This window comes from Platalea leucorodia (assembly GCF_965183815.1).
Source record: "Platalea leucorodia genome assembly, chromosome: 1".
Taxonomy (NCBI): Eukaryota; Metazoa; Chordata; class Aves; order Pelecaniformes; family Threskiornithidae; genus Platalea; species Platalea leucorodia.
The window spans coordinates 9365736-9388218 of NC_138823.1; the positions used below are offsets into that span (position 1 = coordinate 9365736).

A 22483-nucleotide genomic window follows, 5' to 3' on the forward strand; every position below is an offset into this window, starting at 1 on the left:
GCCATTCATCCCAATAACATCAAGGCCACCAGGTTAGGACTAGTGTGTTGCGAACGCACGCTCCAAAACGCTGCTTTCTGACTTCCTGAATAGCTTAGCCCTGAGTCATAAACAAAGCTGTTCTTCACAAGAGGAAAGCACTCTCTGGGAGCTTTTCAGTCACCGGTATACAGAGAATACCTCTTTTATGCTCATCACAAGCGAGAAGTTACCTGCTCAAACAAGTAGTCCTACAGCTTGACTAAATTTGGCAAACCAGGACCTACATATATACTGATTATAATAAACTGTGGTTTAAATCAAGACACACAAAAATGTATGCTTTATTTTTTTCCCCCAGGAAATAATTGGAAAGAAATAATAATTGGTGAGTATATGTTTAAGTTTAGAAAGAATTCCATACTTTTTGGGGTAAGCCCTATTATGAAACAGGGTTTAAGCATGCCAGAAATGTTCCCTGGACTTTTCATTAAAAGAAGGTTTAGCTGCAGGACGCTTGCCAGTTTCCATTGTGAATTACTCCACTTTGCTGTCTAAAACTCCTTTTTCATTTTATTTGGATGAAATATTTTTTTTATTGTTTGACAACAGTTGCTGAATAGTGTAAGCTGTTAAACAAGTGCTGTGCTTCAGCCCAGAGAAAACATGTTTTTCAGTAATGGGCAAAGCAATTCTTCCTTTTTCCAAGTTTAAACTGAACAGTAGGGCCAGGTGCTGTACTGCTCTAACTTGGTACCATTCCACTGAAGGAGTGATGCAACATCAACATGTATACGTTATATGTGGAAAGCATTTACAGATTCTTCCTTTCCCTATTCTTTTTCAGTCAAGCCTCATCCTCAGTCTGCAGTTTCTGTTTATCAAGCATTTCTAGGTCTTGGTACAGCTCAGAACCCATAAAACAAGAGCACTGATTTATTTGTACTTGGAGCTGGCCATTCCAGTCTTGGCTCTGTTATTTCCTTTATCTCGTTACTTTGAAAACATAAAAATGAAAAGAAGGAACTAAGTGGATCTGTGCCCGGGTTTGTGTTCCTTATAGTGTGGATAAAACAGCCTTGTTCATCAGTTCGCTGGTTGAGCGCAGTTCAGCTTCTGAGATCTAAAGGCGTCTAGACAGCTGCAGATGCAACCTGGAAAACCTTTTAGTCAGCGCTCAGAAAGAGGATGTTCATTTGGAGAACAAAGCATTTTAGAATGGTATGCAGGCATTTGATCACTTTGCAGATTTACTAAAGCCTATGATGAAAAATACATCCTACTCACCCAGGGTGCCAAGCAGTGGACGCTAGATATGGCACTTCTTAAAGCCAGTGGGACTGTTTATGTATGGGCTGCAACACCAGAGCTTTAAAGCTGGCTCTGCTTTTGAAAGCCAGTATGAGTATTAACCAAAAGCAGGTACTACAGGATGCAGTGGAGAACTTGGGACTTGTTGCCTAGCAGGAGTAAACCAAATACAGGCTGGCACAGGTTACTGCGAGACAGGACCTCCAGCATTTCACAGCAAGCTTGCCTCTTGCCTTTCGTAAACACTTACAGGCAGAGTAGTTACTTCTGTAGATTTCAAAATGAGTTCACTAATAGTTTTCATTTTTCCTCCTCCTCAAATTTATTTTCCTCAGCTCTTCAGCTTCAAACTACTGGATACCTCCTTATGGCTACCCTTACACAGGTTACTGTGGAAAAAAATAACAGAACTGTTAGTATTCTTCCTTCAAAATACAATTCATTTTAGCTTTATTTTTATTCTGGTCAGACTGTGGGTGAGGCCATACTTATTGGTGACTATCTGAAAGCAGTCATGCAAAATGATTGCTGTACCTCTAGCCTCTTGCATCAATGAAGTCCTACAAGCACAGGGTCCTACAAGCATTTCGATAGGAAATTGATGATTAATAGTGTTTTGCAATTCCCATTCAGTTTTTGGTAAACAGCTGATGTCTTCCAATACTTTATATATTAATTTCTTGTAACATGCTGTCAAAAATAATGGATTTGGATAGTGGCTGATTACATGTGGTAATACATTTCAGAAGCCTTATTGTATCATGTGTGTGCACTGCCTTTTGGCCTTTATGCTGCGCATTAAGAAAAGAGGAGAAAAAGGAAGAAAGAAATCTTATTGGAAGGAAAGCACTCTTCAGAAAACCAGGAATCAGGATGTGCAGAAGCAATGATGAATCTGAATTACCTGGATTCACATACAAAAATACGAGACCTGCAGGTATATCCTTTGGAAACACTAAGCCCTGTTTTTCAGCTTGGATTTTTGTTACAACAGAGACTAAATTACACATAGAACCTGTGGGTAACCAGAAACTGTTATCTTGTGACTCTGAGCTTTTAATAATCTCCTTCTTAAAATATCTCCCTGTGTGCCAGTTTAGCTAGGACAGCATGGACTTCATCTTCCCGTGCAACAAAATGATGGTGATGAGTGAGGATGCTATTGCCCACCAAATCATTCTATAACTAGTGCTGCTTCTAGTCTACTTGTCCCCTGTTGTGCTAAAAGCAATGCTAGCACAGCCCCAGCTGGGAACTCGGACCTGAAATGCTGCCTGCGGAAGGGCTAGGTCTGCCCACGGGGTACAGTCAGGCTGGCAGGCATAATGACAGGGATTTGAAAACTGCGGCAAAAGCGCCCAAACGAAAAGTTCTGGTGGAAGAAAGAATCAAGAAAACTGAAACAGCACGGTCTGTCCAACTCTGTGTCTGAGCCAAGTTCAAGCAGGTTGCAGCTGTATTTCTAGCATCAGAAATCCGAACAAGTGATGCAATGAGGAAAAGGGTACTCGAAATTAAGTTAAAATGTACATTTTCAAAATTTAAATATATGCTGGTTATATTTTGAAGATAAGCATCAATAGCTCAGCATTAAGAGCTCCAAGAGGGAAATTTCACCCAAATTACCAGTTTTGCACAGTAATTTACTTTTGCCCAGTGCATTAAATTGGCTTTATGTGAAGACAGACCATCTGATGTAACCAGACCAGGTTTTAAAGTTTCAATAAATGGCAGCAATAGACTGTTTTTCTTCATAAAACTGATGAATTATGTAACTATACTAGTAGTTATAGTACTCATCCTCATATTTACATGCAGTTAATACACTTGAATGATTTTGTCAGTGTTAAATAATTCTGCTTCTTTTTATTTACTTTAACTAGGGAGACAACGGAGAGTAAATATCATTGTGTAATATGTATAAATATTTTGTGTTACCTATTTTATTGATAGTTATAACAGGTCCTTTACTAAATGCACTTTTTAAACTAAAGGATTATAAAAATCTTTAGTGTTTAAATAATATCCTGGAAGAATAATCTGGAAAATGAAATCCTATACTGAGAGAAAAGTCTAAGACTGCAATTACCCTGCAGTCATCAGAGCGATTATGCTGAAAACTAGAAAAACTTGAGTTCACTGTAAACTAGTTAGTTCACTGTAAAGTGAAGAAAAAGCTGATTCAGCTTGCCAAAAATTTTGTTTAAAATGAATTGCTATTATCTGTCTATGAATAAATATAAACCGTAAATTACAATTGTTCTGATCTGGAGAGGGGGAAGTTCTGGGACAACTTGGCAATTGGAATTCAAGGGCTAAAACTAAGATACTTGGGATCTGTTAAAATCTGCCCTCCGTGATATTCATTAATGCCGAATTAACAAAGTTCTAGTCAGGTACCAGACTGGCTGGCTTTGGCAGTTGCCTTCCATATATTCCACGGGACGTAAAAGCAAGCCTTGTATTGTTTCTCTGAAAAGAGGCACAATAATATGTTCAGTCCTGTTGGATGAAACATTGAAGGCGGGATCTGCCTGACGAAAAATTGAAGACAACATCTTCTAACCTAAATATTGAAATCCAGACTTTCAGAGGTAATTAGTATTTGCAGCTTCTGTTAACTAGAGTATCAAGCTTAGGATAATTTTGAACTATATTTCTAGCAAAGTAAAACCACTTGTTGATTAATGATTAACTGATGCATCTACAAACAGAGAGGACTACTAGAATTTTTTGTTTCTGTCCCCAGTGATAAAACTTTTACTTCACTTTAATATAGCACCTTATTTAGAAAAAGAGAATCAAAGAAGAATTTCAAGATACGGATTTATAACCCCATGTACATTATCTCATACCTTCCATTACTATTCTTTTGTTGTCATTACACCTTGTATTGTACTCTCCCATTTCCTGCTGCATTCAGCTGAATTTCAGGGCCATTCTTGAGCATATATCACATAGCGCTTCACAGTGTGAATGCTCGTGTTGAAGGGAACAGTAGCAAGCACGATGATAATATTTATGGCATCCCTTAGTTTATAATGTTCCTAGTCTGTGAGCAAATCTGTTTTGTATTTATCCTGGAAGAATTATTCACAGAAGCCAAACCATACAAAGATTAACATCTTTGAGTTCAGTGACAGGGAATAAACCACACTGGTACAGAACACAGGTATGGCCATTTAGGCCAGTTCTGCAGAATCTGCTCTTTGATGTTTTTTTTGTTTGTTGTTTTTTTTGTGAATTAGTTGCAATGCTTTGTAAACCTCTTTGTACATTTTAATATACACCGAGCAAAACTGTTACTTCATTTTATATTATTTCTTTTTTACAGTTTCTCATACTGCTTTTTGGTTTTCCTTATCTCTGGCATTTACATATCAGGAAAGTTGTTCCTGTTTGCATTTCTTCCTGTATTTGAGGGTGTTGTCAATAATGAAGATTATTATTAGGAACTGCATGTATTCCAATGAATTTGTTATTTGTGAGCTTATGTCCTGCCCTGTAGATTGTGTGCTCTTTGGGACAGGATTCATTCATTGGTACTTTGGTGTGAAAAACGAAAGCCTCATTTTGTTACAGTTACTAAGTAACTGTTACCACCATATAATAATAATGATAATAATAATAATAATAATAATAATAATAGCAACAACAAAACCAATGATAATAGTTTAATAGGAAATAAATAGAAAGACACAGGTTCAGATTCTGAGTGGGTATCAGTCAGCCGATTTCCACCAGCTAAGACTCTGACCTGCAGCATTTTAAGAGCTGGTTTGTCCATGGACATCAATTTGCCAGGGCTGTAGCACCTTACATGAGTATATACTGATGGAGTGAACACATATTCAAAATACTTCTGATGCACTGTAATAATAATGCTATAAAGCTAATTTTTGTCATGACATAGAAATATATTTTATATTGCCTTGTTTTACGCATTTAACAAATAAACTTGTAATGTATTAAAGCAGTGAAGCGAGTTTCTTCAGGGAAGGCATGCCAGATGGGACCCTTTTTCTTCTTCCTCAACTCCATTCTCCTGTTTATAATGTGGCTTATGACATTATCTGTCATGTACATTGCTTCAAGCTGAGAACTCGGGCTTGTGCTACTTAAAGCTCTTAGTACATAATTTGAGTGAAAAATAGCTGCATGAAAATAATGAACACAATAAGGTCAATGTGTGTAAATATAAAATTTGTATTTCGTTTGAAAATAAATGAATGCAAAAGTCTCTTGAGAAGTTGTACAACACTGTACCTGGAAGTTACATTAAATTTTGTATATGCATATCGTGTTGATGCAGTACGGGCAGCAAACATTTTGTTGCATGAAGCATATTGTACGAGCAGGCTCATACATAGGCCTACATGCTGCAAGTGTGTATGTATGTATGTGCTGGATTTATGAATTACCATTCTTTCACTTTTTATACAGCAGAAAATTCTTCTGTATGTAAAATCTAAAATGCCGCTAAGACTAAAAACATTTGGGCTTATCTGAATTTTTATGTGGTCAACAAGGATATTGTTCATTTCTGAAACTGCGTCAGGGTTCAGGAGTTCAGTGTATCCCAAGGGCAACAAGACAATATCTGGCAGACCTCTTAGCATTTGAGTTTATTGGAAGTCAGAAACAAGAAGGCACAACCTGGAGAGCCACACTGCAATGATAGTCTCATGTTCTGAGCATCCAAGGGTCTTAGCACAATACCTCGGATACCCAAGGATGGTATGTTACACTTCGTTACTATGCCATTCATCCCAATAACATCAAGGCCACCAGGTTAGGACTAGTGTGTTGCGAACGCACGCTTCAAAACGCTGCTTTCTGACTTCCTGAATAGCTTAGCCCTGAGTCATAAACAAAGCTGTTCTTCACAAGAGGAAAGCACTCTCTGGGAGCTTTTCAGTCACCGGTATACAGAGAATACCTCTTTTATGCTCATCACAAGCGAGAAGTTACCTGCTCAAACAAGTAGTCCTACAGCTTGACTAAATTTGGCAAACCAGGACCTACATATATACTGATTATAACAACCTGTGGTTTAAATCAGGACATACAGGTACAAGGGTTTGGTGTGAAGTTGAGCCAGGAAGAAGCGAGGGGTGGAAGGAAGGTGGTTTTAGATTTGTTATTATTTCTCATTATCCTACTCTGTTTAATTGGCAATAAATTAAATTAATTTCCCTAAGTCAAGTCTGTTTTGCCCATGATGGTAATTACTGTGTGATCTCCCTGTCCTTATCTTGATCCATGAGTTTTTAATTGTATTTTCTCCCTCTGTCCTGTTGAGGAGGGGGAGTGAGAGAGCGGCTTGGTGGGCACCTGGCAGCTAGCCAAGGTCAACACACCACACCTTGGTATATTGCAATTTAATTAATTGTGGATTTTATATTTCTTTCTTCAGAACTATTATACAGAATCTCTGCAAAAGGGATATAAAACTCCAAGTTTTTAGCATAATGAAATAATGTAGGTATTTCTGTGCAATACAATGTAGACACAGCATTTAAAATACTGGACACAGCAAGAACAAGATTTTTTTTCTTCTTCTTCTTGAAATTGATTACCTTGATTAAGAGCTATGCTCTCAAGCAAAAAAATAATAGTCCTAGGAAAAGGTGCAGCTATAAAAGTCATTATTTGAAGGGGCCGGCAATTTAATATGAAATAAATGGGTAGGTAGCGGAAAGCCTTGCCAGTGGTCCTTCTTTAATCTCTGTGGCTCTGTAGAGTGGCCGTGGGTCACACGGTGGTGCCATCCAACCAGCTGTGTAAACATCCCTCTCCTCAGCCTGGATTTGTTTCTTATCCAGTCAGACAGACCAGGACAAGTACTAGGGAGTTAAACTAACGTGCATTAACTACTTCTGCTCCTTTATGCCCTATTATCTCCACAAAACCTAGTAGCTTTAACTCAATGACACCTCCTTTCTCCTATTGTCTAAATAGCAATACAATTAGAAAATTGCAGAGTAGCTGTGGGGAGTTCCATGTATTACATCAGAGGTAAATGACTGACTTAAATTAATTTGATCATTTAAAAATATATGTATGAACTTACAAAGAAGGAGATATGAGCTTAAATCTAAGTATGAAAAAAACTTCTTGCGATCAATTGTACACTATGTCGGAATACTCTCACTGCTGAATTGGACTGAACTCAAACCAGTGGCCACCAGATCAGGATAAGACGAAGGACTCTGTAAAGCTCATTAGTGATGTCTTGAGATGTGTAGTCCCATCCAGTTTCTTTGAAGTTTAGGGTGCCATAACTTGGCCAGTTGGGAAGTTAATCAAGTATGTGAAGCAATGCTACATCATTATATTAACTGCAAAACAGAAAATGTCAGACATGAGAATTCCTGTAGCTGTCTGAGCAGTTGCCTGAGGCCTCCAGCCATAACTCTTACTCATTAGCTTTGTTAGAAGGTAACTTCACCGAGGGTGAAGTTATAGTATGGTAATGGCAGGAGGGAGTCCACAGAAACCTGCAGGAGGACATAATATCCATGTCCACAGTGCAACAAATTTCAGGCTGCTGTTTGACCTGATCTATGAGTTAAATATAGTTGTAAGACATATTTTGAGGAGGCAACCTGCTGGAGAATGTCCCAGGTAAAAGGTGGAGGACAGGAGCATTCCCTGTGAGGAAATGTCCTCGAAAGGACCTGGGAGTGTTTGTTGAAAGCCAGCTGAACATGAGCCAGCAGTGTGCCCAGGTGGCCAAGAAGGCCAATGGCACCCTGGCTTGTATCAGGAATGGTGTGGCCAGCAGGACCAGGGAGGTGATCGTCCCCCTGTCCTCGGCACTGGTGAGGCCGCACCTCGAGTACTGTGTTCAGTTTTGGGCCCCTCACTACAAGAAGGACATCGAGGGGCTGGAGCCTGTCCAGAGGAGGGCAACGAAGCTGATGAAGGGTCTGGAGCACAAGTCTTATGAGGAGCGGCTGAGGGAACTGGGGTTGTTTAGTCTGGAGAAGAGGAGGCTGAGGGGAGACCTTATTGCTCTCTACAACTACCTCCTTTCAGGTAGAGATAGGACAAGAGGCAATGGCCTCAAGCTGCACCAGGGAAGGTTTAGGCTGGATCTTAGGAAAAACTTCTTCACTGAGAGGACAGTCAGGCACTGTCACAGGCTGCCCAGGGAAGCGGCAGAGTCTCCATCCCTGGAGGTATTTAGAAGACGGGTAGACTTGGTGCTTAGGGACATGGTTTAGTGGTGGACTTGGCAGTGCTAGGTTAACAGCTAGGCTCGATGATCTTAAAAGTCTTTTCCAACCTTAATGATTCTGTGATTCTATGAATGACAGGAACAGGCTGCTTCCATAGACGATGAAAAACATGCTTTCTGCCCAAAATGCGTTAGGCAAACTAGTCGATGAATACGCAGGAGGAGGACAAAAGTATCACACAAAGGATGGATGAAAGATACATATCTGAGGAAGAGGCATTTCATATGTGATTGCCCAGCCAAAGAAAGGGGTCAGGAGCAGCCAGAGTAGTAGAAACCTTACTCCTGGATTACACAAAAGCCATTTTGCCTCTGGGCAGGCACACAAGCGCCGCAGCCGCCCTGCCGGCGGCCTCCCGCCCGACCCCGTTGCCATGGCAGCGCGGCGGCGTCCTGTAATGGCGGCGACGGCGGGAAGCTGAGGGCGGCCATGGTGCGGAGTGAGTGTCGCCGAGGGCCGCTTTTCTCCCCTCCTCGGGGCCCCTTCCCTCCTCCCCGCGACGTGCCCCACTCCCTGGCCACCATGTTCCCTCTCCCCACGCTTTCCCCCCTTCCCCGCCATCCCCCACACCCCTTGGCAGCCCTCTCCCCTCCTGCCTCCCTTGCTCTCCCCGCCTGGCTGGATTATCTGGTCTCCCTCCTCCCTGGGAATAACAACCCATTTTATTTCACCAAGCATAGCACAGGGGTGCACTTGCCTCCCGAAACCGCCCCCGAGAGGCCCAGCAGCAGGGTGGCCCAGGCAGGGACCCCTCGGTGTGTGGGGCAGCCCCCGCAAGGGGAGATGCTTGGCGGGATGGCCGGGCCTGGGCCTGGAGCTGTCAGCGCTGTCCTTTCCCTGCAGTTATACATTTTCAACACCACATGATAATTTATTTTTTTTAGGTAGAAGTAGCCAATGCAGATGCTTTATCAGAGATGTAAAAAACCCCTGAATTAGGTTAAAATACACCGTACTATTACTTATAAATCCATAATATTTTAGAGGTAAAGCAGTATGACCCAAAAGACTGAGTGCTGATACATATCACTCAGGAAAAAAGCTACTGAAGAATTCCCTTCCTCTGTGATTTTCCCTGTGATGTGCTTTGATTGTATACTGTCGCTGGACTGCCAGTCCCTTGCTGGGCTAAAAGAGCGCTTTGGAAAGGAACTCCTTCTCTCTCCATGAAGCCGTCAGCTGCCCGCTTTGATCAGCACTGCCTGAAGGAGAATGGCTTCATCTCCTGAACAGCATGGCATGAATTTAAGTTTTAAAATAATGGTTGCATACTTCACTTTTCTGAAATGCAGGTTCCCCCACTGTTTCTTGATATACCTGCAGCTGTCCACCTGCTTGTTCTTTCCATTTCTTTAATGCTTTCCTTCGTCTCTGCTCCTTTTTGAGTAAAACATGTAATTTTTGGAAGCCCAGCTGTAAGATCTTCAAGATCTGTTGTTACCTCCAGTTGATTGATGCCATCCCTTACTTCCTCCTGTGTTCATGGGAACACAGGAGTAGCTGTGATTTCTCAGATCGCTGGTCCATTCTCCTATTACTGCACACAACATCAGATAATCTGCTTAATGAACTTCTCAGTGAGAAGTAATGTTACAATGTGTTTTGTCATTGTCCTGCGAAAGCTTTTGTTTAAAATTTGTTGTTTTCTCTTGCAAGTTTGTTTCCCTGGTTCCTCTTAAATGAACTAGATAGCATACAAAATGTCAAATAGTCTCTCAGTTCCCTACACCAGGTCCCCAAAATAGGTCTCTAAAGCTCCACTGTAGCTTCTATTGGGAATGATTGTCTCTGCTTTGCAAACCATCTGGTAATGAAAGTGGACATTTTTGCATAATCACTGCAACAATCTCTTCAATTTTCTTTTCATCAGCAAAGGGAAATCTGACTGTCATAAAACTCCATCCGGAATAGTTTGTATGACTTCTTTTTGTATAAAGGGTATAGAACATAATGTCTCCAATGTGTATGTATGCAGATTGTGGAATATTGTTGTTTTCTTGTTCAAAAATACCTGTTTGCACTGGAAGTACTGGCACTGAAAGATCTGCCACCAAACACATAAGTAAGCAGGCCATTTTTTTTTTTTTAATTTCCAGCAGATTTGCCAAGCAACTTATTAGAAATGCTAATTTTTTTGTTATATTTTCTGTGAAGACTGAAATATTTAGTCACGATTATTGTAATCTTTTTTCTGTTTTCTCTATTAATTTAATCAGGTTTAATCAATGGGCTGTTAAAGAGAAGATGCAGCAAATCTGCCCAACACAATTAAAAAAGAAAAAGACACCTTTCACAATATGCTTTATGTGAAGACAGGATGCCCTCTTACATCAATATCAGTATCAGAATTATATAATTGTGTAAATCATGTCAGATGAAACTCTGTTGAAGAGAAGGGAGATTTAACCCTGGTCATCTGTAAATAATATAATATACGCAAAACCAGTTTCACCTCTTTCCCAAAGGCTGTAGATAGAGGAGCTGCACTGACACGTGTGAGTTTGGGTTGTATTGGTACATAGTTTATCCAGCTTGTAGCAGACCAGTCTATATGAATGTGTGCAGCCATTCCAGGACCACTAATAAAACCGGATGATTTCACAAAACCTCCCTGAGACAAAGAAGCAGTGAAAGAATACTTTTATTTAGTGCATGGTAGGAACAATTCATTTTCATAGATCTCTGTATTTATATTTTTTCTTTTTACTTATTTTTCTTCAGAGTCTTTTTGAAAGGCTTGCTAGTCTTTTTTCAGCATTAATAATCATGAAAATACCTATGCTAATTTGATAAAACCCTAGTTTTTTAATCAGTACTTCACTGTAGTTCACTGCTTGTCAAGGAGAAGAAAATGCTAGTGCTTTTTTGGTGCAGTGGGCTGGAAACAAAGTAATAACATCTAGCTCAAGAGCGAGCACTGGTTCTCATAGAATTTCTTTACCTTCATTATACAGAGCCTTTTCACTGTTTGAAAGATTGCCTGGCATCAAATATTACTATGTGAAAACTCTGAACCCAGGTCTGTGCTGTCTTTCGGCCACTGAAACTCCTTTGCTGGCTGCTAATGAGTTGGTAGTGCTTAAGAAATACCCAGGATTAAATTTCATTCTAACATAAACATTTATAAGCATGAATTAGTTATGGCTTTGCCTCAAACACTGAAAAAGTAAAAAATATCTGCCTTCTTTCAGCATTCATCCTGCTTATTTCTGTGCACACTGTGGTGGCGGAAGAATATGATGGCGCACTGTAGCTAGTTTACTTTTTGTGAACATCTGGCATCAGGAAATAGAAGCTCATAAAACACTCCATTGCTTGTCTGTATGAATCAATCTGCGACCCGAGCTATGCTGAAAATACTGGATGCTGGATTAATTTCTGCAAGGGTTGTATCACACTCTTATGGAAGACTCAGCAGTTTTCATATGGATTTTTCTGTGTTACATGAGACGTGAGTGTGTTTCACAAACGATGTTTACTATGGCAGAGCGGGCTGAAGTTACTTGGCACTTGATGTCTTTTCTAGCAGATTTTATTTTTGTTGGTGTTCCTACTGGATATGTATTTGGTATGGGGGAACAAAAGATTTTAATGATTTTATAAGTTGTTCATAAGTCAGATGGCAGAAAATGACTAAAGGGAGATATGACATCATCTAATGTTTCTTTCAGTCACTGAAGATCTTGTTAGAAGACGTGCAGAACATAACAACTGTGAAATTTTTTCACTGGAAGAAATCTCTTTACATCAGCAGGAAATAGAGAAACTAGAGTATCTTGACAAATGGTGTCGAGATTTAAAAATTCTCTATCTTCAGAATAATTTAATTCCAAAAATTGGTAAGTTTTTTCTGAATATGCTTTTTTTTAAATGGATTTACATGTGTAATTTTGAAATCAGGGAAAAATATCTGTTGTGTTATACTTTAAGGGAATGTAGAGTGAGTAACTACAGAAAAGTTCTTTGTAGATCTGCTCCTACAAGCTTTCCTTTCTCTGTCTCCTTAGTAAATTTCTAAGCAGCTCAGGAATTTGCAAGAGAAATTTTAAATAGAAAAGATAGTACTGAGATACACATCACTAGAATATGAGTGTGGAACAGCTTATATTGGTTAAAATATCATAAATCAAGATATAGCTTAAATATCCTGTCTTTGTGGCAACTGAGAGACAAACAGTTTAGCATATATTGTGGACTGTGATATAGGACTAGGTCTCTTCAGACTCATTTTTAAATTCAGTTTTTATACAAATGGTATTTTTTGTTAACATTGAAATAATTTTTATTCAGATAAAATACTTGCTTTTGTGCATAAAGACAACTTTTTACAGTGAAGTCTCAATCATCCTCCTGCACCCCAGAAGGTTTAATTTCACATGGTCTGTGTTTTGTGGCATTGATTCACATGTTTGCTAGGCTCTCTACAGAAAGATACAACATCAGGCCCTGGGCTGGAAAAGATTAGTCTCTACAGATAGTGTGTAGATGAAGAACGGAAAGTCAGAAGTGCTCAGGAATTATATTAGCATATTTTTTTGAAGTTCCTTAAAAGGAAGAAAAAAGATCTAAAGTTTTAGGGTGAAATTCTGTGCTCAGGACTTGTAGGCAAAGGCTTCAAAACCTCTGGAGGGGCTCACCAGGAAACTCCTAGGGAGCAGCTGTACTGATAACATCTGCTTTTCTTAGGGTGGAGGAATCTTCTCCCAGAGAGAATAAGATTTTTGAAACTGCTTTATGCTGCTCTGCCCCATCAAAAATGGGACTAAAATAAGTTGGTTTTCTCTCTGCAACTGTGTCCTTAATAAGGCACAAGATTTCATCTCGTTCTTTTGTCAACATTCACATCTCCTTTAGGTTAGTACAAGATATCATAATGCTGTTCAGATTATTGCTTTTTGGACACAAGTTTTTTTCAGCAATCTCATTTTTGAGACATTCAATTTTTATCTTAACTCAATCTAACTGTACAAGTTGGAAAAGTATCCAACTTCCTACCTTATATATTCTTGTATAATGTAACAGCTTTCCAAGAGAATGCCTTAGTAACAAATGAAAAACAAAAGCACTATATAAGTAGTGACCAAAAAGGGTTTTCAATAGGGGTTGTGTTACAAAGTACTGAATTTGGGAAGTCATTCTTCCCAGTGGATACCAACATGTCCATGCGGAGCACAGAGCAGTTCCAAGCACACTTCAAAATACCATAGCTGAATGGTTTATATTGACTCTATTGGGTTGTGTCTTTTCTCCTCTTAAAGAAAACCTTTACGCAGCCCTCAAGATCAGACTTGCCTACTAATCAGATAGCAAGTTGTAAGGCATCCACTGTGTGGATGAGTCCTGGTTCTTTTCTTTTCTATAAATGGAAAAAACCCGCACAAGATACCATTGTCTTCAACACTTGTCTCTCTCACATCTTCATGGGTACAGGCACTGCCATTAGAGAAATACCGTAAGAAAAAACAGCCGCCAACCTAAGCTCCACAAGTCCTTGCTGAGAAATTAATTTCATCATCTGTTTGTGAATTATGAAAAAAATATCTCTCCAAGGCCTTAGTAAACTAAGTTGTAGGATTCATGTCACCAAACTTTCACACATCTATGTCTTAGGCAGTTACTGTAGACTCCCTTTCTAACCAGTGGTGAAGAAAAGGTGTATTTTTGAGCATGATTTGGTTCACTGATTCTAGATAGCCAATTTAAAATAAGACAAATTGCACCTTGAAGAGCCTATTTCTCTTTCTTGATTATAGAGGAGCCTAGACAACTAACTCAGCTGTAGACATGATCTGTGTTGGTTCAGCTCCCTCTGCTTGAATTTCTTTGTCTCAGCAGGGACAGTTTGCACAGCAGTTAATCAGGGTGGCTTGTGAATTAAGAGTTTGAGGTAGACTTTATGACTTTGTTGGGTAGGTTTTCCAGCCAGATCTTCCAAACATCTGGTGACTGGGGAGGAATTGGTGAACTGTGACACAAGTAATACTATGTATCTTGTCTCAGATTTATGCTTGTGTCATGTATCTCAAGTAGTATTTGCATTTTTCAGACATTTTTGGGACTCATGAAGATTATTGCTACCCTATTCCCTCTTTACCCGCTTTATGTATTCAAAGGAGGAAATGGTAGCCATTCTGACCCAACCCCACACATTGTGAACCTGCTAATTTCAGTAGTTCATGGTGAAAATAATTCAGGTTAGATTCCAGATTGGGGGGGTGGGGTGTGTGGCTTTGTTTTGCTCATACTGAAGCCACATAAATCCTTATTGGCAAAATTTTTAAAAAGAGAGGAGAGGAAGTTTCTTACATTAACCCTGTAGATAAAAGATCTTTAAAAATTAAATATATACTAAAGAAGCCAATCTTTTCTGTGTAAGTGAGTGTAAAACTCTGATTTTATAAAGCTTGACTAAGTATGGCCTGATCCTGAGTTTCATGACAAATGGAATGTTTCACCATGCTTTTTGGCCAGTCCTCTTGCATTATATACGTGTTTTATGGATTTGTGATTAAAAAAATTTGTTTATAACCTTACTTATTTCTTTTTACTTTATTATTTTAATATGTGCTTTCAGAGAACTTTTTCAGTTTTGTCTTTTTATTAATATTAAAATATTAATGCCCAATAATCTGATACATATTCTGATTTGTCCTTCCTATTTTTCTGCTTTGTTGTTTCTTTGAAGTAAAGTGAGCAAGTAAAATGATAATGCACAATGAAGAAAACTGAAATAACAGATCTATGTTTTGTTGCAGAAAATGTGGGCAAACTAAAGAAGCTGGAATATTTAAATGTAGCTTTGAACAACATTGAAAGAATTGAAAATCTGGAAGGTCAGATTTTAAACAAACCGTTTTGCCTTTCATATTGAAACACTTAAGTTGTGACTTAGTTTAAAAGAGGGTGGAAGCCATTAAGTATGTCCACCAGTAAAGGTACTTTGTTGATACTCAGAAAGAGCCTTTTCGTGTGCAGCATTTCAAAAATGCTTCTTCGTAGCAAGTGCTTCCTACTGCTGCGGTTTTGTCATTGAACTTGCGTAAGTGTATTTTAACTTGCTTTTTGCATACTCTCTCACCAGTGTTGCCAACTATGATAGCTCCATTCTTTAATACTTTACAAAGCAGGAATCCAAATTTTTCATGAAATTGGTATTTCACCCCTGTAAAGATAAGATAATTTGTTGTGCAGGTTAGCTGGAGCAATGTGATTTTTTTTTTAATGTTATGCAGGCTGTAAAAAGTCTCTCTTGTGTAATGTTTCAGCAGTAATCTTCACTTTAGCAATCAACTGTCACACACAAGAAGGTTCTACTCTGTGCACAGGTTGCATTGGCAGTCTGGGGTATTTTTAAAGAGTTTTTCAGATGATTCTTTCCTCTGTCATTGCATGAAGTCCTGTCTGTTTTATCTGTGTTTAATCCTTTATCCTGTCACTATAATTGTATGTGTAAAGATCTAGCATTTTCCAAGATCAAAATCTAAGACTTAGAGCCACCCGTAAACACATTCCATATTACTTGAATAATTTCTGACTTGATTTCTTTCTCTTGATTCTGATTAGGCCAGCTGCTGAATCTTTAAAATGTCCATGTTGACCAGGGAACAATAAAAAAAGTTGGGGCTTTTTTCGTTGTTTTGTTTGGTTTTGTTTTTTCAGTTTTGTTTTTTCTGTTTTGTTTTGTTTTTTTTTTTTAAGTCTACAGGCTGATTCAAGAAGATGGCTTAGATCAAATAAAAAAAAATAAGCAAATAGGCTAAACACAACTTTGTAAATGTTGAAGAAATAGGTAGTACATTACATATTTGGCAATTTGTTGAGAAACTTGCATCTGTTTTCATGCCAGTAAATTTTAAGTTCCTCTATCGGGCTGCATTATTTATTACTGTGATTTGTCATTTACTTAGGAGTCAGAACATTTGGGAGTGAGCCTTGCAAAAATTTGGGTTATTTAAATCCCCTAATAAATCATTTTGAGTTGTTTATTTTCTTTCAGGTCCATTATGCATAAAATACTTGCCAAGTAGACCTGCAAAGGAAAAGAAGTGATTACAATGATGAGCATTGAAGTTGAGCTTGCTCTTAGCTAAACTTTTTTACTCCTAAAGTCAAGGTTATGATTCACGGACGGATTATGATAAAAGGAGAGGCTGATAAATTTTGGATCTGGATTTCCCTGAGCATTTTGTTAGCTAATTTAGAGTTTCTGTTCATACTGAACTGTTTTGGTTAACAAACAACATTTTCTCACTGGTATTTGCAATTAAACCAGTGATAAAGTATTCACAACGATAGCTGAGTCCATAGAGTGGAAAACCTCATCTTGAAGTGAATTTTAAGAAAACCTTATCTTTACACTTGAGTAATGTTAGCTAAGATTAAGAGTACACAGAAATTAAACCTATAATTGATCATACTCTCCTGAAGCAATTAGATGCTCTTTTAGCCATATGGTGAAGACTCAGTTGAGGAGGGGTACCAAGGCAATCAGGCTGTTAAAACTGAAGTCCAGCTTATCCAGAAATGAAACATTTAATAGCTCATCTAGTATGCAAGCACTGACTACAAAGTTTTGATAGTGATAAAACCAATAACAGGTTTTGATATTTTTTATTTTATTGAGGTTTTTTTCTTTCTATAAATATTGTGACCTCATAAACTTAAGCTGTGAGTCATTCTTTCCCTTGTGGCTTGAAAAGACAAATCCTAATAGAATGAAATTAGTATACAGAAAACAAACGCAGACAGTTTTATATCCAAGTGTGTGCACATGTGTATGTGTTTGTGTGTGTGTGTATGTTGTGTACATTTATGTTATGGACAAATTGAATTAAGGTTTTTCCAAACAGGCTGTGAAGAACTGAAGAAACTTGACCTGACAGCAAATTTCATTGGTGAACTCTCCAGTATTGAAGCCCTAAAATATAATACACATCTGAAAGAACTGTTTCTAGTGGGTAACCCATGCACTGAATTTGAAGGTTATAGACAATTTGTGGTGGCAACTCTTCATCAATTAAAAGTAAGATTTTTAAAATTAAATTTCCATCCAAATCAATAACCAGCATTTTTGACTGAACATACTAATCCCAAGCAAAACAAATTCCCATGGTGGGAAAACTAGGAGCATTTTTCTTACTATCCACAGGAAATTAAATTGTGTTCTGAAGAATAAGTGACTACAGCAAATAATGTGATAATAAATTGGTTCTGTTTTCACTAAACCACATGCGTTTGTTAAGTTTTCTGTCATTTTCATTGGAGATCCTTAGACAAAGTTCTGAAAAAATAAATACACTGTACAGTTCTGGGTTTTTTTTCTGATTTGTTTTTATATCTATAATGCATTTTTAAATTATTTTCATGATTGCAGAAAGTTACCAGGTTGTTGGTACCATACCAGCAATATGTACCAAACCAACAGTATAAGGCAGCAGAAAGATAGAAATTGATGTAAAAATGCACTATATTGCATCGACTGTAAATAGATACTTTGAGATTGAGGTTTTGTGCAATGAAGTATTGATGTAATGATTTCCTGCCATGGAAACAGGCAGTCCCAGTCCTGAAATATGCTGCCACAAATTTCCCTTGGAGAAGCACAGGCGCTTACTTAACTTATTACGAGTAGATTCAGCTCACTTAGTTGGCAATAAACTAACACATCAAAAGAAATAATTTTGTAATAGTTTCATGAGCCTGAATCAAGGTCAGACAAATGTCAGAAATGGCTGAAGGGACTCTCTCTACTACATAGTCCAATAAGACCAACTGAAATTCCTGGAAAATGCAAAAAGGAGCTCTCAGAGACACAAAAACATTTTCAGATCTGAATAGTAACTTATTGTTAATTCTTTTTAATATAGTATAACTTACATAGTGCTATGGATGTTTGAAAGGCGTATTTTTAATTTTATACAGAAAGTAATCTATCAAAATTAACCTATGGTTTAATGGATTTATTGATTTGAACATGTTTAAAATTTCTCACATATCTATACTGATTTTTTTTCTCTTTGGGAAGTGTTTGGATAGTAAAGAAATAGAACGTTCAGAGAGGATTCAAGCACTTCAGAACTATCCAGAAGTGAAACAGAAAATCAGAGAACAGGAACAAGCTTACCTTCTCAGGAGGGCCAGAGACAAAGAAGAGGCTCAAAGAAGGATGCAAGAAAGAAAGGACAAGAAACAAAAACAAATGGAATCTAAGCTTGGATTTGACAGGTAACAGTAAGCAACCACAGTTTGTGAGTAAACATCATTCTTCTCTTTCTTCATTAAGAATTTTGTTTTCCTCATTAAATAGTTTACATAATCCCACTTAAATCTTTTTGTCTTTATTGTTGATTCTAGCAGAATTATTTCTCCTCATGCATGTCATCTGTAATGAAAAGTATAATTAGTTACAAACATCATTAATTACTGACCTGCAGACAGTACAATAGAATTTTTGTCCCAAAATTCCAAGCTAAATTGTCTGGGTGCCAAAATAGTGTAATTGATAGCTTCTTTCAGGAGAACAGCTGGGCGTTGTTACTTAAGGTAATGCAGGGGTTCCAGAGGAAGCAGCTGTTCACCTATAATTTCTTTTGCTTTAGAGTTATTAGATATGAAGATTGAAATGGAATATTGCAGATATTTTGAGATGTAAAAGGCTATGGAATGTTGATTTCTATACTTCTTCCACCTAATATCACTGAGATTACCTACATAGGAGAAGGATTTTTGTCTGGGATCATCTTCCACTGCAGTTGCCATCCATCTTATTTTTAATCCAATAGAGACTAAGTTCCACGGAGCTGGCTATGAAACTTTGCCCTCATAGATCACAGCTGTATCATAAATTCAGTTTTCTCTCTATATTGATAGAGAATTTCTGAAGATTACAGAGGCTTAGGGCTAGGGGGAAGAATTATTCAGGTTCTAAGATGGCAGTTGAGGAGATGCCTAGGTAAAATGTTGCTACCCTATAAATTTCTAATCTGCTGCTGCCTGATATTGGGAATATTTAAACATCACACAGACTGAAGGTTTTCTTTCACCTGAAAGTTGTGAGGGTATTATTTGAAAATTCTGCTCCTGAAATGAAATTTTTTGAACTATCTATCAGGTTTTCAGAGGGTTAGGCATAACCATAGTATCACTTCTTAGTTAAGCAAATGAAAAACATGTCAAAATATGTTTTGTCAATTGATGAAAGAAGAAGAGCAGAGAATGTTGTTCAAATCTATAAGATACTGTTCCTGGTAGGAATTACACAGCTATTAGTATTGGGTTAAAAAGATATTATTACAAGAATTTATTAGCAGGTACTCTTCCTTCATTTCATTGCGATAATATTCCATGTGATGTTGTGTAGCCCAGACTCCCTACAGAACAAAGAAAACCATCAGGCAGAAGGAGACAGAGAACAAGAAATGTGGAGAACAGTTGAAGATGATGAAGAAGACAGAAAATTTTGGGAGGAACCTACACCGTATACTCCAGAATCTAGATTAGAAACTCACAGATATATTGAAGAAAAGCGGAGAGCTAAAGACAATATAAGGTATGGTTTTGTTTTAATATATTCTATGAATTGAGGAAGGGAAAATTTTCAGACCTACAGAGTAGAGGTAGGCGACTGCCTCACATTAAATATTACTGAGAACTGGCAGCTTAAATCCCTGTTGCCTGTGCAAATATGCTTATAAAATATAAATAAAATATTCAGATTGTTCATTTTGTTTTGTTTCATTTTCTAAAATTTATTTATGATACCCTTTATCTTGTTTTTCCTTAAATAGAACTTTTAAATCTCTTTTCAACTTCATTTTATGGACTTTAAAAGTTTCACTTTTCTGTCAGCTAACATGTTTCTTGTAGTTCAATGTTTAATATTCTTGCTAAAAGCATTTATCCATAGTGCAGGTTGCATTATATAAATGCCTTACAGGCCATGCTACAAAATTTTTGCACAAGTGGCATTTCAGGCACATTTTCTATGTGACTTAGAAATTTTTTCACATACTTTATCAAAGAAAGATATTCGTCCCGAGTAATAAGATTCTTCATGTTATCTATGCTATTTCGCGCGCTGAATCTGAAGATGTCTCGTCCCTGAAAAGCCTTTAAAACTTTCTAAAGTTGCCACTGGTTTTGCTGACCATGGAAAATTAATGCAGATACTAGCAAAAAAAGTTATTTTATTGCTGCTGGCTTATCAGTTCTGCAAACATTGTAAGCAATGTCCTTTTTTTCCTTTTTTTTTTTTTCTTTTTGCTTATATAACAGCATTTGGGGCAGAGATTTTTCTAGCTGTTCTGTTTAAGGGCATGCATTTTAAAAGATTTATCAAGCCCAAGTATCGAAAAAGTCAGTCCTAGGGAACTCTCCAAGAAATCTGGAAATCTGCATAACTTGTTGCTATTATTAATTCAAGTTCTAGCACTTTCCCAGAATTACTGTGAAACTCAGATCCTAGCTAGTTAGAGTTTTGCTGTGTTTGGGGATGCCTTGCTCTAGTCAAAAGCAAATGTGTTGCAAATGCTTCCCTCTAAATATTCAAGGAGAGTCCAAATAGCATTATGATAAAGACAGAATAATTCCTTTCTGGATTTTTCTAAATTTCTGAAGCATTTAAAGGAGTTAAAAATCCTTTCACAGTTCACTGTGTTTTGGTAGTGGGATTTTTGTGAGGTAGCATGAGAAAGGTGAGAACAGAAAAGTGCCCCTGACAACTTCAAATCATCCTTGCTGGTGGACAGGAGCTGAAATGTAACTTTAATATAAATTACTCAGTATAAAAGGATGTTTATTTCAGTATAAAATTGACATGAACTCAATCAGACCAATGCTAAATTTGAACCTATCTATGACCTGTTAACACATGTTAAATTTGCCAGCTGGGGTGTAGTTGGACAGTTGATAATAAACTGGCAACCTTTGGCTATTGCCAAATGAGTGAATGCTTGCAGTTTCATTCAAAGAAAATTCAGACAAGTGTAAAATCAGTTGCAGCTGGAAGGCGCACAGGATCTCCTTTAGCTTCTCATTGCCAGAACAAGGCCTTTCAGCTCATCTCAGCACAAAGTTACACAAGTTATCTTGAACTCTAATGATTCTGACATGACTGAATTTGCCTTAAAATGGTTCACATGAGTAGACAGATTTCATCTAGAAACAAATTATTAACAGCTAAGAGGTGGTAAGATATAATTTCCTGAAGCATTTCTGAGAACTGCATCTTTAGAACAGTGGTGGTTCGTTCACTTTTCATTTAAGTGTCAAGAGTAGGGATTCAGGTGTAGAAACTTCTAGCCCACAAATCCCACGTTAACGCACTGATTTATACCATAGAATAGTATTTAACACATGGATAGTTGTGAATCTTTCTTAAACAGAAGTTGTTTTTATGTAGTTATTCCAGTAGCTCCACTTGAATTTTAATTTCTTCTTCAAATCCATTGTATTTATAGACCAAATCTTTTTTTATGCTTTTCTTCCCCAATGTGGTCTAAATCTTACACACTTTATTTCCCTCAGTGATTTACCGTTAGAGTTCTCTTAATCTTGAACTTATAGTAAGGAACTGGTTCAGGAACTCAAAAAGCAATGTATTGCTGTTGTCTTTTTGAGCCATGTTTTTTTTAATATGCCAGCTGAAGTAGCCATACACACTATATTGACCAGCTGAAGAGTGGATTAATGCAAAAGGACAATTACAGTGTTGTACTTTTAAAGGAAATATAGCCATTTTTTACCTAGGTGCAAGCAGATTTTTCTTTTTCATATTACTGAGATTCCTTAGTCTTCCTCTCCTTGCTCATGATCTAAACATTTATACAGGAAAATACCAGTACTACAAGGCTTAATGATCTTACAGTGATCTGCATTGTTCTGACAGATAAATTTAAGGTATCTTGTTTATTGCACTAAATGAAAGTCAGATATAGTTTAACTGCTGATAG

General features: G+C 37.6%; 1 protein-coding gene across 1 annotated transcript in view; it reads left to right on the forward strand.

Moving 5' to 3' along the window:
- Positions 1-10484: 10484 nt before the first annotated feature.
- DNAAF11 (dynein axonemal assembly factor 11) overlaps positions 10485-22483 on the forward strand; it is a gene marked incomplete at both ends in the record, with an annotated part of 37026 nt that continues 25027 nt past the window's right edge. Inside the window, 6 exons of the mRNA XM_082307849.1 lie at positions 10485-10596; positions 12206-12373; positions 15290-15367; positions 17384-17556; positions 18559-18758; positions 19894-20082. Of these exons, the coding sequence (XP_082163975.1) occupies positions 10485-10596; positions 12206-12373; positions 15290-15367; positions 17384-17556; positions 18559-18758; positions 19894-20082 (920 nt within the window). The remainder of the gene's footprint in view (positions 10597-12205; positions 12374-15289; positions 15368-17383; positions 17557-18558; positions 18759-19893; positions 20083-22483) is intronic.